General features: G+C 38.6%; 2 protein-coding genes across 4 annotated transcripts in view; one reads left to right on the top strand and one right to left on the bottom strand.

Moving 5' to 3' along the window:
• Nucleotides 1–2,508: 2,508 nt before the first annotated feature.
• On the top strand, nucleotides 2,509–3,513 carry LOC128843771 (P2Y purinoceptor 3-like). Its single transcript, XM_054040874.1, has one exon. It carries the CDS (start codon nucleotides 2,509–2,511, stop codon nucleotides 3,511–3,513), a length of 1,005 nt encoding a protein of 334 aa, XP_053896849.1.
• A 6,253-nt stretch (nucleotides 3,514–9,766) lies between these two features.
• The window catches only part of MFSD1 (major facilitator superfamily domain containing 1), a 30,783-nt gene continuing 21,556 nt past the window's right edge, over nucleotides 9,767–18,993 (bottom strand). Inside the window, exons 12-17 of one of the 3 annotated variants that reach the window (XM_054039543.1) lie at nucleotides 18,735–18,832; nucleotides 18,067–18,179; nucleotides 17,413–17,460; nucleotides 16,084–16,144; nucleotides 11,477–11,588; nucleotides 9,767–11,210 (exon numbers count right to left, since the gene is read on the bottom strand). In XM_054039543.1, the coding sequence (XP_053895518.1) occupies nucleotides 11,151–11,210; nucleotides 11,477–11,588; nucleotides 16,084–16,144; nucleotides 17,413–17,460; nucleotides 18,067–18,179; nucleotides 18,735–18,832 (492 nt within the window). In that variant the 3' untranslated portion in view covers nucleotides 9,767–11,150. Of the gene's footprint in view, nucleotides 11,589–11,773; nucleotides 12,677–16,083; nucleotides 16,145–17,412; nucleotides 17,461–18,066; nucleotides 18,180–18,734; nucleotides 18,833–18,993 lie in introns of those variants that run through there. The other 2 variants (XM_054039542.1, XM_054039544.1) reach the window with 2 other exon arrangements.

Genomic DNA, 18,993 nt, shown 5'->3' with positions numbered 1-18,993 from the left:
CTGCCATCTCCTTATTATGGTATTTAAGTGGAACAAAGTAACAATGCCAGTCTTAAAGCAAATATTGGAACATCTTTATTGGCAAGTTATTATTTTGGTATATAAAAATTATCAACCAAAGACACATTTATATTATTACATATGGTTGTACCTATTAGGCACTAGCTACTTTCTAGCCATTCAAGAGAGAACAGTCCCTACCTTGAGGATTTACAGTCTAAGGACAGTCAAACAGGGAGAGAGAAGTTAGGGGAAAGAGGAGCAACAAAGAGGGACTTATTATTTAAGTCAGCTACATTTGCTGTGGGCAGATGGCAGAAGTGATTCATTAAGAGGGATTTGAATATATTCAGGTAGGGGCTTTGCAGATGAGCTCACGGAGGTCAATATGATGCATAGAGTAGCGCTCAGAGGAGACTGGGTGAGAAGCTGACAAATAGGCAAAAGAGGGCACAAATAAAACATTAGCAGAATGGAAGGCATACGGGGGCAACGTGAAGCTCACTAAGGAAGTAGAAGTAGGAAGGGGAAGAGTTGTATAGAATTTTGTAGGTGGTGACAAGAAACTTAAATTTGATACTATAGCAGATGAGGATCTAGTAGAGGGCTTCAAAGAGGGGAGCAGCATGATCACATGAATGGGAAAGGAAGATGCCTTGGTGGCTATAATCTGAACAGAGTGGAAGGGGACAATGTTTGTCTGGGACATCAGGGAGGAGGATTATTATTGTTTGTATGGTAGTAGCACTTATCAGTCCAGTCCTGGAGAGGGACTCCATTGTGCTAGTAGCTGTACAAACACAAAACTAAAATGTTGCTATTGTGACAATAGCAGCTTACACGGTTTTGATAATGGCTATGCCCCAAAATGATTGTGTTCATTGTGTAGACGCAGAGCTTAGACAACAGAATAAGTAGGATTTTTAATGACAGAGCAAAATCTAAGAAGCAAAAACTTTTCTGATTAAGGTTCCTACTCAACATTTGATAAACGGATTGTATGGCTCAGCTAGCAATGACAAGAAAATGGATCTGAAGCTGTTTTGCCAATATGTCTGAAAATCCATACGCACTGAAATCATATAAAATGGTTACACAAAACTTTCAAGTGAACGTGCTAAATTTAGCGTAGCTCAAATACAAATACTTGCAGAGTTTAAATGTGTCCCTTTGCTGAGCCCTGTAGAGTGCCAGGCCCTCTATGCAACATTCAGCCCCCCAAAGCCAACATCCCAGACTTACAGAATTAGTGTATATCACATATAGTGTCCACTGTGCACATTAGCAACAAGCCATACCATTCATGCATTGAAACACCACTACCACTGCAAGAAAAAGGATAATTTTGGCCTTACGGATTAGTACTGGAAACTGAATGAGCTTTAGCCTAAACTTTTGAGGAGCTAAAAGGTAATATGTCGTTTCTATTATCTCTCTGCATTGGCTCAATTTCAAATAATGAGGATTGTAAGCATGTCTCCTGGATCATTGGAATTTTTGCTATTTTATGATATTCCACTGCTAATGCTAAATTGGGTATAAAACAAAAGTTTTCTTAATTTTCCTAATTAATCTTGAATAATTTCAAAGATTGACTAAGAGGAAAAAGGAAAGTAGGAATAAGTCTCTTTCCTTCCTTTTGGTAGAAGAACAATTCTATCCTAACATAGATTTCTGAACCATGATGAAACCCTATCCGTCCCTGCGCTCTTTGGACCTATTTCTTCATCAGTAACCACTTCCACCTGTGGCTATCAAATCAGCTTTGTTTTCTTTCTATGTCAAGCTGTTATGATTAGGCTGAAAATTTGCCTCCTATTTAAAATAAACTACTTATAATACAAAACCAAACAAATCAGAAAAATTGCAAGCAGCACTCTATGCAAAAATCTATGCTTCCCCCGTAACAGTTCCATTGTAATGTATTGCAGCAGGGCACCATCACCAGATATCACCACCACCTGGGTGCACTCCAGTCCCAAGTATACCTTCAGCATAGTTAGCTGCATAAAGAATTCCCATCTCTACAGAAAGAAAAGGACTCCTCTTGCCCTCAGAAGAGTTTTGTGACTAGCACTGTAGCTGACTATACTAAATGGACTCTAAGCAGCAGAGGTGATTGTAAGTAAATCCTCAACTCATGCACAAGGTCAAAGCTGAAGACCCTTTCTTCAGTGTTTGCTTCTTGTTTCAATGTCTAGATTTGTTGCAAGTTTTATTTAATTGTCTTGACCTAGTAGTGTCTGCATGTGTCTTGCAAGCTTATTTTGCAGCAGTTGCTGCTTACTTTGAATCCAACTAATAAAGAGAATATGTAGCATTTCCATAGCGTCTTACGTCTTCTAGGAACTTTACAAACAGTAATTAAGACTCTGAAGCCGTTCTGATATGGCGAGAGGCAAGGGTAGCAATTGTGACTGTGTGCACTTGTTTCTATTTCTGGCAGGGGAAGGACATGGTTTTAAAGCAGCAGCAAAGCAGTGAGTGGTGACTGAGGCTGCATCCCCCATGAAGATGCTGAACAAAACAGTGAATTATACATCGGAAGCAGACATATGCCCCCTAGAAGAGAGCTATAAGCACATCTTACTCCCCCTTGCATACAGCATTGTGTTTGTGCTGGGGCTGCTCCTAAACGGTGCCATGCTGTGGCTGTGCTGTTGCCACACCAAGGAATGGACAAGCACCACTATCTACCTGGTGAACCTGGCTGTGGCGGATCTGCTCTACATCTTCTCTCTGCCCTTGCTCATCATTAATTATGCCATGCAGGACATCTGGCTCTTTGGAGAGCTGCTCTGCAAAATGGTACGTTTCTTATTTTACAACAATCTGTATGGCAGCATCTTGCTGCTGACTTGCATAAGTGTCCATCGCTTTCTGGGGATTTGCTACCCCATCCGGTCACTGGCTTATAAAACCAGAAGACTAGCTGTCATTGGCACTGCTGTGTCCTGGATACTGGTATTCATTCAAGTCTTGCCCAGCTTGATCTATGCTCACACTGGCTTCATCAATAACCGTACAGTCTGCTATGACCTGACTAGCCCTGATAACTTCAGCAACTATTACCTTTATGGTATGGTTCTAACCGTGTCTGGTTTCCTCTGTCCTTTTCTTATCATTTTAATCTGCTACTGTTTGATGATCAGAAGCTTGATTCAAACCACTGGCAAGACCAACCTCACGAGCAGCGCTGCCCGGGCTAAATCAATCCGGACCATCCTGCTAGTGTGTGGGCTTTTTGCAGTTTGCTTAGCTCCTTTCCATGTCACTCGTGCCATCTACCTTTACGTCAGAGTCTATCAGAAAGATGACTGCCATCTCTTACAAGGAGCTACCTTATTTTATAAGATTTGGAGGCCGCTGGTGGGCCTTAACAGTTGCTTTTCCCCACTCTTGTATTTTCTTTCTGGCCAAACCAACACAGTCAGACTCATTCTGGAACTGAGGCTGCATAAAGTGGATCCCCTTCCTAAGCCTACAGTGAAGGGTAAAGTATCAGAGGGGTAGCCGTGTTAGTCTGGATCTGTAAAAGCAGCAAAGAGTCCTGGGGCACCTTAGAGGCTAACAGACATATTGGAGCATGAGCTTTCGTGGGTGAATACCCACTTTGTCGGATGCATGGTTATTTCGTGGGTATTCACCCACAAAAGCTCATGCTCCAATACGTCTGTTAGTCTATAAGGTGCCACAGGACTCCTTGCTGCTTTTACAGTGAAGGGTAAGGAGACCGTGGCACCCAGGAGGGCTCCTACCCTTGCTGTAGAATGAAGCCTGAGGAAAGTGATCTCTGAGACTTTCCCTTCATGGCAGATTTACTGCAAAGAGACTGTAGCAGCTTAAATTATTGCATGCACGCCTTTGAGAGGAGCTGTAAAACACTCACCTGCACCGATAAAATAGATCCTGTATAATGGCAATTCCCCTAATGCGGAGACAAGCTTTGGTAAAGAGTGGCTAGGAGTGAAGACTAAATATTTTACAAAGGGCTAGAAGGCAAGTTGTTAGCATTTCATGTCAAGCAACAGCAGCAGCAGTTGAGAAATAAAACTCAACTGCACCACCTCCAAAAACAAACAAACCCCAAATCCCCACTACTCACTATTCTTTTCCCAATGGAAAGGGAAGCCATATACACATATGGAGAGGAAAAAGTATAGCCGAGAGACTCACATTGAAATAGAGAGGAGGTAGAGCTTCCAGTCATTTGTCATGTACCAGTTCATACAATTTTACACACTACATTTCCGAAGCCATTTTCAGGAATCCCTGTTTCTGTTTCAGTGACTGGGCCTACTACTACAGAGTGAGAATGGCCATCTTTTCAGAGACGATTCTGGCTAATCTAGTAGATTTTCATTATTTAACATTTTAATTTTTTCAATGTTCTTTCATTAGAATCTTGATACACAAGTGTTTTGAGATTAAAAGCACTATAGGATAGTTAAGCACCAGAACAGGTTATGTAGGGAGGCTTTGAAATCTCTGTCACGGGAATTTTTAAGGACAGCTCAAACAAACACCGGTCAGGGATGATCTAGTTATACTTGGATCCTGCTTCAGAACATGGGGTAGGGGAAGAAGATTAGGTGACCCCTTGAGGTCCCTTCCAGCCCTACATTACTACAGTTCTGTAAGAACTATTGTTAGCCTTTAAAAAAAATTCCAGCTGCCACTGGAATGCTACTGACTTAAAAAAGGTCACATAGTTGGATGAAAAGGCAGAAAGCACAAGAGCTCTACAGCAGTGGTTCTCAACAAAGGTATGTGTGCCCCCTGGAGGTTTTCCAAGGGGTACATCAAGTCATTTAGACATTTGCCTAGTTTTACAACAGGCTACATAAAAAGCCTAGCGCAGTCAGTACAAACTAAGCTTTAACGGACAAAATGAGAAAGCAAGCAATTTTTCAGTAATAGCGAGCGTACTGTGATACTTTTGAATTTTTATGTCTGATTTTGTTAACAAGTAGTTTAAGTGAGGTGAAACTTGGTGTACACAGGACAAATCAAATCAAACTCCTGAAAGGGCTACAGTAGTCTGGAAATGTTGAGACTCACTGCTATATAGAGCACCATGGGGCTGATTATATTAGACCAAAAATCTGGCCAATCTCTTGGCCAGAGATTATTGATCTATTTGCAGTTGAATGTTGTCCCTGAAAAGCAGTTGCCCTAAAAAGAGGAAATGAACACATTTTATATATTGAAGTTTCATATAATTGCAAGTTAGTGATATACACTGTAAAGCACATGCAGTAATTAAAGTCTTGTTTCCAAACTCTTCAATGCCCCATTGCAAAGACAGCTCTTTGCAATAACCAAGTCACCAAAAAAAGCTTGAAGCGTGGCTAAAAGTTAGATTGTGAGCTCTCTGGGATCGTACAAATGAATAAAACAAAGTTTGTCCCTGTGCATGGTATGAGACTACTCTTATAGGGATCCTTAGTGGGAAATAAAACAGTGATAAGCTTGTCCAGTGCCCTCAGCCCAACATCCTGTTTGTCCATCACAGATGGAAGAGAAACTGTATAGGCATATTGCAGAAAGAATTCATTAGCCAGTAGCACCCATATCATATGACATTCCATATCTCATAACAGACTTTTCATCCCACAACAGACAATTGGGAGTTGTATGTTTGACTCTAAACAGCACATCCGTTACGGAACTGAAAGGGTCCCACCAAACAGAGAACAACAGTTACGCAGGGCTATCAGTTTGAATTTTAACATTATTAGTAGTTTCCCCTCTTGTTTAGATTTAAGTAATTTTAAAAAATAGACACCTATTCACCTGACAACGTTAAAACAAAATAATACGGCCAGAATTGAAACAAACATTTAATTTGAGCAAGTTACTCAACCGGTGAGCGAGTCAGCTACTAAAAAAGCGCCTTTCCATATCCCCATCCTCTATCAACACACCCCCAACATTTACCAAAACACTTACCTAATAAACAGCTTTTGAAATGTGCCTACTTGGAAAAGAACTCTCTGGGGGAATTGCATGTATTCTTACATTACTCATGGAATTGGAAATGAAGATCAAGGGGTTTCCCGTAATTAGGAGACCAACTAGGTTAGACTGTTAGTGTCTGGATTGAGCTATTGAATAAGGAAACACTTAAAGATGTTACTATTTCTTTTTCTCCAGTGTTTAGAAATTGAATGACTCAGGATAAGTAACGGGATATTGAGCCTTTAAACTCCAATATGCTTGTTCAAATTGAGCCCAGGTTGGAAGCAACCTGGAGTTACCACTAGCTGACAGCCATTTAGTGATTTAAGTGAGTTGGTCTCAGTCCAGCTCCTGGTAGATGGTGTCTCTATCAAACAAAACCACCACTCTTGGCATTTTCCATAGAGGCCAAAGATTGAAGGGGCCTGGCGGTTGAAATAGCTTCTTACTGCTAGAGGCACACTTCAAGGCTGAAGTACAAGGTTAAGTGTAAAGAAGTCTTCACTGTTATTCCTATTGTGAATAAAGGCTTCTAATTCTCAGCCGATGGCAAGCATTTTCACTAGCACTCTCTTTCCAGCAAAACCCCTCACACAGCATTATGCGTACTGACCAATGCTTATAGATAACTGCTGGCAGACTCTTCTACTTGGAGAGCAACACAAAGTCTGAAACACTCGAGAAAAATACAAGATACGGGCAGATTAGCCTGCCAGGCTGAAGTTTGATTTCCCAACAAACCAACGACTCAATATTATTTGAATATTTGAAATAGTATACTTCTAAAATATGAAAATGTGTTTAAATATTGACAGAATGTTTGTCTAATCGTGTCAAACATTGATTTTTAAAATGTTTACATGGTACACTATATAAAATATTCAGTAAAGTCTGGGATTGGCCTTTGTCATGCATTGACACTGTTATACTACCCAATGGAGTGCAGCTTATAGTCTAAATGGGATTTTGGTTAGTAATATTACCAATTAGGGAGAAGTTTAGAGATGAGCACACAGAGAACTGGAACTCAGCAAATCTGAAAATTCCTCCCAACTTGACACATAAATTTGCTTTCAAATTTGTAAAATAAGGGGTAGTATTTTAGACACTTAATTTGTAAATATTTGTAAACTACTTAGAAATCAGATAAGAGGCTATGGCAATATTCTAACCCGTATCTAATGATAAAAGCAACTGAAGAAGAAAGGACAACAGAACATCCCCCGCTGGAAAGTAGGGCCACTTATCAAAAAGGAAGGAAGAGTTGCACCTAGAAAAAACAGGTTGGACAGCAGGATAAGAGCTGTACAATCTTACCTGTCCTAAGAAAAAAAAAAGTAAGAGTGGAGACTTTTATAACACTTCTATTAGAAATTGTAGCTCACCAATTTTTTTGTTTGAATTAAACTTGCATTATGCAATAGCAACAAAGACTGTTTGGGGAAATAGTAAAGAACATTGTGAAACATGCATTTAGTTAGTTATTTCTTTACCATGTTAGCTCTTCTATACAGCCTTGCACAGGCATTGTAAACAAGTGTGCTTCTTCACTGATAACTGTTCAAAGTGCAGCACTGCAGCTATGAGGGAAGTCCATGTACTAAAAAGGCCTTAGTACACAAAAAGAATTTCTATGAACAGTTACATGCCACCAGCATAGCCTTTGCTCTTGAGAAAAAAAAAATCTAAAGCAAATACGTATGCAGAGGTACAACTGTTTTAATTTATACAGAACCTTTCAGCTCTATAGCTCAAACAGGAAGTAATTCCAGAAAGTCCTATGGCCAGTTTATACAGGAGGTTAGATTAGATGATCACAACAGTCCTCCCCACCCCCACCCAAAAAAACCCCAAATCATTCCAAGGAATTTTAAACTATATAGATACAAATACTGCCAAAGTACACCCCAACAGCACTTGCTGACTGTAATGATTCTTCTCAGTGGCAGAGGGCTGAAGCCCATTCATTTGTTGCAGCTGCTGGACTATGCCCACCTTGAGAGAGGGAAGATGAAAGCCCCTTGCCTTTGCTGACAAAGGCATCAAATTGTAGCTGGAACAAGCACATACGAACAGTTGAAGCACTCATGCTTCAGCCAGCATGTGAGGTATGTTGTGATAATTGGGCCTACAAAATTAGCCTAATTGTGAACGCAACTGTAAAAAGTGAGTGAATGAGAAGTCACAATAACCTATAACATGTTCATGGGACAAGATGCAAAAAAGATGGAAAGACTGAATTAGTCCAAATGAAAAGGTCTACTGATATAATTTCTACTGTGTTAAGATCATGCCTGGTAAACAAGGAAGGCCTAATTGTTGGACAAAAAAATGCAAGTAGTTAGTGATGTCCTGCATAGCTTGTCTTTTTGCAGTCCTCAAAGAGACTTTGGAGGGAGAAAGCAGGGTACTGCTACACTGGCTAACTGGAAAAAAAAAAAGGGGGGGGGGAGGAGGAGTAAGCTTCACCATCATGGCTGTTACCACCACCCCTACCCCTAAGTCTCCAGGACCTTTCTCCATCCTGATCCTGAGAGAGATCCTGCCCAGACCAGAGGGACCCAGGTGACATCACCACCTCCGCCAGCTCAATCCTGAACACCAATGGGGAGGTCAGACTGGCACACACCACCCATTGTCCTCTTCCTTCACCAGTTTATTTCTTCTTTCCAATCCCTCTTATGAGTTTGGGTTAGCCATCCTAGTCTGCTCTCCACAAAAAGGATAGTTACTACCATTTAAGAGACTGTCAAACAAGGAGGGTTTTTTTGTTTTGTTTTTTAAAGAAAAAAAAACCACACCTTTCCAGCTGAAGGGAACAAGAGATGTTAAAATGAAACACTTAAATGGCTTTTCCTTTTTCTCCCTGTAGCTTAATAAAAGGTTAAAAGAATGTTTAATGCTGTGCTTGACATGGTACTAAGCAGGCGGAGAGCTCTATACTAAGCCCCGAACAGTGTTTACCACTGTTGAATGAGGGGGATACAGAAGCCATATGCACTAATGCTCCATAATAAAGTGATATAGGAAAGCCATTGAACTAAGAACAGAAATAGGAAAGCTGGAGTTTTGAGTTGAGGCAACATTACATAGTGCATGAGAGCACTCTATTGGCATGTCCACACTGCAGTTGAAGGCGTGACTGCATCTAAAGCTAGCACAGGTATGCTGACCTAAATCTAGCTAGCATAACAGTTAAGACCCTGGGCTTTAAGCCTGGGCTTCAGCACAAATTAGCAATGTGATGAAGTGTCCAGGGGGCTGGTGCAGCCCCGTCTGAAGCCTGCCATTTCTTCACTATTTGTAGTCTAGATAATAGCTAGCATGGGTGTGCTTACCCTAGCTGCAATCACACTTGACTGCACTGTAGACATACCCCATGAGGATTAAGGCCTCTGCATACTGATCAGTTCACCCACCGTTTAAATACAGCAAATGTTTAAGACCAGAGGGAATTTGGACAGGATGCCAATATGAACATAAACATTTGTACTGATTACCATGTCATTTGTGAAATTATTTCTTGGCCCATGCTCCACCAGTACAGTACTGCCATGGATAGAGAGCCATGAGATCTGGGGGTTGGGGGAGGAGGGGAGAAGAAGAGGGCAAAAACAAGAATATCTTGTTTCTTTCTTTAGAGGAAAAACACAGCTCTACCCTCCTCAACTAGCAACTGCATAAGTTTCCTCAAGTTATCCTTCCCTGAAGCCCTCCCTCCACAGAAGACAGCAGTCATGTGCACTGACCACTATACAACACTGCTTAAAAAGCAATTAAGCATTAAACACAGAGAGCCAAGTGGCCCTATCCATTTAGTTTTATTTACTAAAAGATCAGCATCTATAAGTATAAGCACAAATCAACTGTACATAATCCATCCATGGATAGTTCATGCTGCTTTCTTCCTGAAGATAGCATTAGTAAAAAACCAAACAAAAAGGTTTAGCACTACCATGTGTAAATGCAGTCTTCAACAGTAACATATAAAAGCACCAAGTTTTATACTATCTTCCTGGATAGATTTCATGAGGCCAGACTATGGCAGTTCTACACAATTCATAAATCTTTGATAAAGTTTGTAGAATATTGAAGAAGTCATAGAAAAGTAACTCACTTAAAAAAAAAAAAAAAGTATATTTGCATATACAAAATTCTTAATAGAACCACAAGTTCCAGATATAAAAGTCAACATTCCTCAAGTTACTTCTGATTTATTAAATTAATATAATTGTTAGGGTAACAAACTATTAGAAAAAAATACTGGCTTCCCTGTGCAGTTAAGACAAATTTTAAGCAATAAAGGTCAGAGTATAATAATTTAGTTCAGATTAAGACCACACTTTAAAAGACTGAAAATTCAGTCAAAGTTAGTCCACTTTTTTAGTTTTCTACTATCCACTTAGCAAGAAATATACATGTTGTATGAGATTTTAGGGTCCAGTTCTGCTTACATTGCAAGCATGGGAGCCCACACATCTTTGGGATAAAATTGGTCCTAAAGCCATTTTTCTCATTGCAGATAATATTAAGACTAGTAGATACTCCACTCTACATTTGTATAAATATGAGGCTGATTGAAAGTTACACATTACAGTTAACAGTTTGATAGTTATAAAACCTGTATCAAGTGTCATTTCCACAGGAAAATAGCTCAGCTTTCATTAACACCATTACCATGTACTAGTGCAACTTCCAAGTCTGGCTTTAATGAATATACTGTGTTTTTTTTTTTTTTAAATAAATAAAACAGCCACGTTTTTGTAAAACTCTCAATTTGACAGAACTTAAAAAGGCAGTCCTATTTCTACTGTTTTTTTCACTATGGAAAATGTAAGTAAAAACTGAATTATTGCAGGAAGTTAACAAGGATGTTACTACATTTTATGCTGATGACCGGACTAATACCTACATCAAGAATATGTAGAATGGCTAACAGACTATTGTTTCCCAAGGCTTTAAAGTTTCAGATTTGGTTTTGTATGGCACACAGAAGTCAAACCTCCCCTAATACTTCAAACCATTTTTTAAGGTAAGGTGGTTGCTGATGACAGCATGTGGATTCAAATATAGAACATGGTGCATTATTCTGCTTTTGTTCTATGTGTAGTTCTTGACTAGTAAGAGCAAGTTTGTCTGCATAAACTTCAGAGCACTTCCATCTCTTGACAAACTTGCGCAGAGTGATGCTATTTCAGCACACTTCTGTGTGCCAATGCAGGTAAGTCGGAAGCGTAATTATCGGGCAGCTGCAAAAAAAGTTTGAAAGAATGATGAATCTTATTGATAACTATTCTTCAGCTTATCTGTCTTGCAAGTTAAAACTATTGATTTATTCTACCCCTTCAGTTTGGTTTTTATTTTTTTAAATTGTAGGCAAGATTCTAATAGCAATGGGATAAATTTAGCTCTTTCATAAAAACCAATATACTGCTTATGTGAAGACATACATTAGATGTAGATTTTTTTTTATTGCACTGTCTTCTTTAGGGAAAAACTGCTTTGCTACTAATACCTGAGCTCCTAGTTTGGAGAGATACCTATTCCTTAAACTAAAGTCATTCTTTGGCTGTAATTTGGCCAAGTTATCTTCGTTTTCACATCTGAGTTTCTCTCGTTTTTCTGCTCTGTAAAACAAAATGGATTAAATTAAGTGATGAGCAAACCAGAATCTCTGTTAATCTGATAGTTACTAGAAGTAAAATTAACAAACAGTTTATAACGTTTACAGGTGTAAAACTGCAAGTTAACAAAAAGCTAAGAGACAAACATTTGGCAAGCCACACTAATTAGATATTCAAGAAAAACAGACTATTTTCTGCAATTTTTTTATTTAGCATTTAGAACTTTATTGGAAAGTTACAACATGCTGACTCATTTTTTAAACAAAATTCAGACTATGCCTTTATCAGTTAAACAAGATTTGATCCCTTAAAATATATTAAGATTATAGCACAAAAAAAAGAGAAGTGACAAACAACCTTACTAAAGAGACTGCTCAGCAGTCTTACAGAGTTAATAGCAATCAGGATTTGGTTTTATCACAGATTAAAGAACCAGTATTTGACCATACAGTACTTGTTAGAGACAGCTCCCCACTCCCACTTATTTTCAACTTCAGCCCTTTCCGTAAAGAGTAAAAAAGTCTTGGAAGACTGAACTGTGTTTTACTGCTACATGTGATAGTGTTTTGCATGAAGAATGTGACAAAAGCCACATTAACAGAGACCTGTTAACAAGTTTTGGAAGGCAATGATCTTTTCAGTACACAAAATACAAAAGTCAAATAATTGCTTAAAACCATTATTAGGCAAAAACTCTTGACACCAACCAAAGAGACACTATTTAAGTGCTGCTCCTGTAAGTGAGATATTTGATCTAGTTTATATTGCAAGAATGTTTGCTTCAGGTTGAAAAGGAAACATTTTGCAATTACATGAAACTTCAGTTCAGTTTAAAATGCTATGACCCAACACAGTGTAACTGCTCTGAGAAAGATGAATGTTTGGTAGCTATTAAAAATTGTTACAAAGCATAAGTGTCATCATAAAATAGTTTACTGTAAAATCCTCAGCATGTTAGTATGTTTTCCAATCAACTGTATTGTCCAGTGCTAAGCATCGAGCTCTAAATACACTATAAATTCTTCAAGCTGATAAATTGCTGATCAAATGCTCCCCACTTCTGGATGATATTTGCTATTCAAATTTCTTTTCTGCAAAAAACATTGTAGTGAGAATTATTGAAAACATGCTACAAGGAACCCTGACATTCAGGGTGTTTTATCAAACACAAAATGTTATCTTTTGAATTATATATTGGAAACACTGCACACATCTTGATTGACAAGAAAAATTGGCAAGTCAAGTAAAAATATATATCTGCTTCTGGTGACGGAATGTGCTCCACGTACTGACAAGAGCCTTATGTAGACTCTTCTTCTGCTCCTTTACCACCCAAAGCAGCTTCACATCTTGGTCACCATCTGTTAGCTCATGTACTATATCTTTTGGAACCAAATTTTCATCAGGTTTCAACACGTTACGTTGCTGAAGTGGGATCTTAGATGCCCTCTTCCCATCTCTGTAGTGCCACCCCACAGGCTGGGAACAGAAACCCAAGCCAAATTTGCCACATGCCAGTATGAAACCACTACCACCAGCTACTGTGGGAGAGATGGTTTTGGTTGAGAGATTTCATTCTGAAGTCACGGGTGTGTAAGATGTTGTAAAATTGTTTTTATATACAGACATACATACAGAAATCTTCTATCTTTCACTTTACAGAAAAAGTGAATTTAGTTCTGTAGCCACTATTTGCAATTCACTACAGACAGGTTACATATGCAAGTTTACTGCCTCACATTTTAGCACTGACAAATTGTCTTCTGCCTAAACTACAATGCTTTTGTTCGTGTAAATTAATTCTGTAACATACAACTATATACCTAAGCAGCAGCACTGAGAGGGTAAAGGTGTTTTACTGTTCACAACAAGAAGTGTATCAAAAAAATATTCATTTGGTTCACTTGTAAGTTATCTGAATGAAATATTCATAATACCTAGCTAGAACACATAATTAAACATTGTGAAATATATTTAAAGATAAATCATCTTTGTGTAAAAAAAAATAAAACACACACAAATGGAAAGAATGGACCTTATAGCTTTATAACTGTACCAGCCTTTAAAGTGTCTGCTTCAAAAATGTGCCTGACCCTAAAGCCAGCTATATCTACTTCTATAGTCATCTCCATATTATCTGATTACTAGATTTTATCCTCGCAACACCCCTGAGACAAGGAAGTATTAACTACCCCATTTTATAGCTGAGGAATTGAGTAACTTGTTCAAGATTACACAGGAAGTCTGTGGTTGAGCCAGAAATTGAACTCAAGGAGATTTTAGTCTTATGTCATTCTAAACAGGATACTAGACTAAGTTTTTAGGAAAAACCTATCTAAAAGCAGGCAGCTTTTTGTTGGTTTTTTTTGGAGTTTACAAGTGGGTTGTATTTTCCAGCCATGCTGGATTTCTACATTTGTAGAATTAAACCCTAAACAAGTTTGTTATATATCAAAGTTCAACTTCACCTTCACTATAGCGTTGTTAATGCCCTTTTGGTCACACACTACTAAGGGCTTGGCTACACTGGCGTTTTACAGCGCTGCAACTTTCTCACTCAAGGGTGTAAAAAAACCACACATCCCCCTGAGCACAGCAGTTACAGTGCTGTAAAGCGCCAGTGTAAACAGTGCCCCAGCGCTGGTAGCCAGCACTGTAAGCTAATCCCCTCATGCAGCGCTTTGAAGTTTTGAGTGTAGCCACGGTCTAAGTCCTAGTCTACACCAGGATATTAGGTCAATATAACTACATTGCTCAAGCGTGTGAAAAATCTACACCCCTGAGAGACACAATTAAGCCTGTGGTATAGACAGTGCTAGGTCAATGGGAGACTTCTCTCGTCGACCTAGCTACCACTTTTTGGGGAGCTGAAGTACCTACATAGACAGGAGAGACTCTCCCATCGGCATCAATAGTGTCTCCACTGAAGCATTACCATGGCCCTGCTGCTGCGGTACAGCCGTAGCTGTGTGTGTGTTGACATACCTTCAGTCGAAATCCTTAAGTTAGGGAAGTTACCTTCCATGAAACTTAGATGTCAGTGACAGTAAAAATAAACTTGAAATAAATCCGGTGTCTTGACAGGAAGCAATTTTTCTTCTAATAACTAGGAGACTTTTCAATGTCCATTGCACTAGATAAGAATGGATATGAATTACAGTAGCGTTTTGATAGCTTCCCATTCACAACTAAAAGCCAAGATTTTCAGAAATAGGACCCTTAAATTCAACTCTTCAGTAACCTGAAGGGCTGTGCAAGCTGTGAGCGCTCAGCACTCTTTAAATTATTAGGCTTCTAAAGCCATATTTATGCACCTGTTTCTATATATGGCTTTAGAAGCCTAACTTTAGGATCCTATTTTGAAAAAATAAAAAAATCAGTCTTCATTTGTCTTGCTTCTGATATTAAACCCAGATAATCTTACTTGACTCATAATTGGCCCCAGATATACTCTGCTCTATATTTTACTTTTACAGTGGCAATTAAAAAGTATGCCATTACCCAAAAGCATGACTAAAGAATATGACAACACGCTACTGGTCTTTTCTTAACTAGTCACACCTACATAAAAAGGTCACCAATAAGCAGTTTTAGTTCAGAAGTGTGAAGTGCTAGTAGTATTATTTTTTTTTTTTTTAAATATACTTGGGCTTGTCTACACTCATTTCAGTGGAAACACTACCTATGACAATGGTAAGGATTCTCCTGTTAGCATAGGTGCTCTAGCTCCCCAATAGGCAGTAGCTAGGTTGACAGGAGTATTCTCTGGGGGTTAAGCGTCACACAGGGGGTGTTTTCTCTCACCTCCCTGAATGATGTACTTATACAAAAGAATTTCCTAGTGCAGGCCAGGCCAGGCCTTAGAACTTTCATTCAGCTGGAAGGAACTCTATTTTCTTCTTTAAATATAAAGGCATGTTTTCAAGAGTTAGGACCAGCAAGATATGATGCCTGGGCAGTAGACATAAGCCAGCTTTTGCTTTACTCAATAACAGGAGGCAGGAGCATATAATTCAGAGACGGAGAAAGCCACGAGCCACACAGCAGACTAAATTTTGACAGGAGTTGGTCCAATAAAAGGTATCCCCACCCAGTCTCTTCAATAGACAACTGCAAATAGGTGTGTATTTTAAAAGGATAACGCCAACACTCACTACAGTGCAAATTTTGGGCACCCAACTTCAGATACTGAGATGGCCTCTTTTTCATAGGTGCTGAGCATCTTCAACTCCAGTTGGCTTCAACTTTTCGCAGAATGAAGTTGTGAAGAGTATTTCTACTGTAGTAAAGTTATTCTTGCCTCATTCATTCCTGATAGTATATTGCAAAATACATTGACTACAAAGGTGTGGTTAAGGGGAGACTGTGCCAAAAGTCTAGAATCAGATATGACATTGAACTACGTGTATGTTTAAAAAAAAAAAAAAAAAAAAAAAATAGATTTCTAAGTTAATAAAGCTTTTAAAAAGGACCCCAATTCTCAGCTTTATATACTTACTCAGCTGCAGCTAGCTTTTGCAGTTTTTCCCTTTTCTTTGCAGACCAGTTAAGATCACCTCCTACAAACAGAAGTTATGGTGATTTAGGAACTTTGTATGGTATACTCCACTAGAAACACCTCTATAACTTGAGAAAATGAAAGTCAACATACATATGGAAAATCAGTAATATTGAGAGACCTTGGGATAAGACAAGACTACAATTCGATATGGCAGCTAAAAGTCAATGCACTTCTAGGCCGCATAAACCAATAGACATGTCATAGAGCAAAGACATAATAGCTATGGGTCTAGAATCTATTAGAGTGAATTCAGTCCTAAGTAACAAGTTGAGTTCAGAGAAGTAGTAATTTCTTCTAGCACTTAAAGATTTTTAGAAAGTTAACTATTTAGCTATCCCCTCACCTAAGCTATAATGTGGTAGGAACAAAAATTTAAAGGGATAATCACCCAAAAAGGAGAGGAATTTAGGATGATAGGGCTAGGATTAACAGCATGTAGTAAAGAAAAAAGTTTCAGGCTGAACATCAGGAACAGCTTTCTTGAGTGAAAAATGTTTTAAACCAAGGAAAGTGGTGGAAGCCCCACACAGCTTGGGGCATTTACACATATACAGGATAAAATGCTAGCATGTCCTTGATAGAAACAACCCAATATTAGCAGCAAAATGGACTGAATGTAGCAGCTTTTCTCCAGCTCTATTGTTATCCAACCCCAATGTTGGAAATACAATTAGACATGCAACAACAGTCAAGGGGGAACGAAGATAATTTGCTTTCTGAAGAGCCAATGCAACTTTTACATATGCGAACACATAGCCCTTCAACAGTTACTATGAGATCTACAAAAGCAATCTGAAATTTTTCCAAAGAGGGATAGGGAAATGGTCAGTGTCTTACTCCAAGCCCAGTATAAATGACCCCAAATCAGATATCCATGTGCAGCTGTACTGTACCCCTTTAATATTAGTTAGTTCAACCTTATTAAGTATCAGGTATGTTAAAACTAGTGCTCAAGTTAGTTCAAAGGATAGGTTCGGAATCCCCTGCTTACCCTACCTATTGGGAGCATTCATATTGATAAGGTTGAGGGAATTTTGATGGTAATCGGCAAAGGAAACTTATACTGAGGTGATTTAAAAATGTCTCCATTATCCTCCATTAAGAGGGTAAAATTTTTAATCGACAAAGAGTCGAGCCAGAACAGCTTCTGTTACCCTGTGTAATACTAGTTACAGAGGAAAAATTTAGATCATTGTTGTAACTAAAATTACTGACTCAAACAGAAGAGAGAAAATATGTAAAGAGACAATATAAACATGCACCTACCAGTGAGGTGATTCACAAAATACAGCATGACTACAGCTATTAGTGACACTAGAAAAACAGAAGAGAGTTATAGTCAGCAAGGTTACTGTGACGGGAGGAAAACCAAACTCTTACCCTAAAGTGCAATTAAGTAACAGTCAAATCTTTTAGGTAGCAGTATTGACAGACGTTGAGATTTAAAAATGAGCTAAGTTAGTTAGGAGCATGTCCTAGTGACTTATGCTCCTAACTCACTTAGCCACTTTGAAAATACCACCTAGAGCGTTTAAAGCAAGATCAGGAAAATGGTCACTTAACATGGGGGGGGAGGGGGAGGAAATCTCTTTCCCTGAAGATCCCCTTTTAGCATAAGTAGTGTGTTTTAGTGTTACCTAAAAAAGTTCTGACTATACTTAATATCCATCTGACCTCATTTTCCCCTTCAAAAATTTCTTCAGTACCCAGTATAAAGTCCATTGAGGGTAAATGATCAATACTCCAGTAAGAATTAATTAATTACTTTCAACATCAGTTTATAAAACAAGCACCCAACTATCAATCTACACAACAAAGTATTCACTGATGTGGCTACAAACACACTGAGCATTAAGGAAAAAGTGTCATGTGAGCTCCCCAATATTCAGGGGCCATCAGTTCCCACAGTAATGTACTTACAGCAAATACAAGCACTGAAGAAGACTTCTAGAAACAGATATCCTCGAGAATCCAGTATCGTACCAGCTGCTATGGCAATAATTGCCAGACCCAGATTTTGGATAGACTGCATACTAAACACAGGGTAAACAATCTTGTTATCCACATTACATGGGGAAATTTTTATTATTATTATTATTTTTAAAGAAGCCAACATGCTTAAGGTATGAAGAGTAACTAGAATTTCCTTATTTGCATTTATAAATACAACTACAAGAAAGACACTGTACACTGGCACAAGTTGCATCATGGCATACAGAGGCCGATATGCAACAAGTACATTCTCTAATTGTACAAACTGCATCCACAAATCTGAGGGCAGAATCAAGTTCTACATCTGTGACCTGTTAATATTGCCAGTAATCCTTTAAATGTGAAAAGCAAAAGCTATTTTGGAGGCAGTAATTTCAGAAGCATGAAAACATATTAGATTTGTTTGATATCAAAACAAGCATATCTTGAAGAATTTGAGGACTGTTCCTAGCTTGAGTAATTTTATAAGATATGTTCATTGCAATGAAACTATTAGCAGCCACTCTGGAATAAGCTACTCAAAATTTAAATAGTGGTTCTGTATTTGGAAGTACCAGCTGTAGACCTCCCCGGGAGACAAATATATGAATACTTACAAGCCATAAGCAGTTCCCAGCTGATGTTCCGGAACAACAAATGCTACCATTGGCCACAAAGCACAGGCAAGCAGTGAATAGGCTACTCCTAACATACACTGTTGAAAACAAGATTAGAATATACATGTTACATTATATATATGCTGGTGTTAAAGTACTAAAATGTAGTACTTGGTATAGAATTTTAATAAAAAGGATGACATTTCTGTCAACCGTTTCCTATGAGCACAAGCCAAGAAGAAGTGTTTTGACAACAAGT

The sequence above is a fragment of the Malaclemys terrapin genome, chromosome 9 (genome assembly GCF_027887155.1).
Source record: "Malaclemys terrapin pileata isolate rMalTer1 chromosome 9, rMalTer1.hap1, whole genome shotgun sequence".
In the NCBI taxonomy this organism is placed as follows: domain Eukaryota; kingdom Metazoa; phylum Chordata; order Testudines; family Emydidae; genus Malaclemys; species Malaclemys terrapin.
Note: the sequence above shows the minus strand (reverse complement) of the source record. Positions and strands in the feature narration are given on the sequence as shown.

Bases quoted from the DNA above. Each gene is read 5' to 3' on its own strand.
- LOC128843771 (XM_054040874.1), top strand. From the start codon at position 2,509: ATGAAGATGCTGAACAAAACAGTGAATTATACATCGGAAGCAGACATA.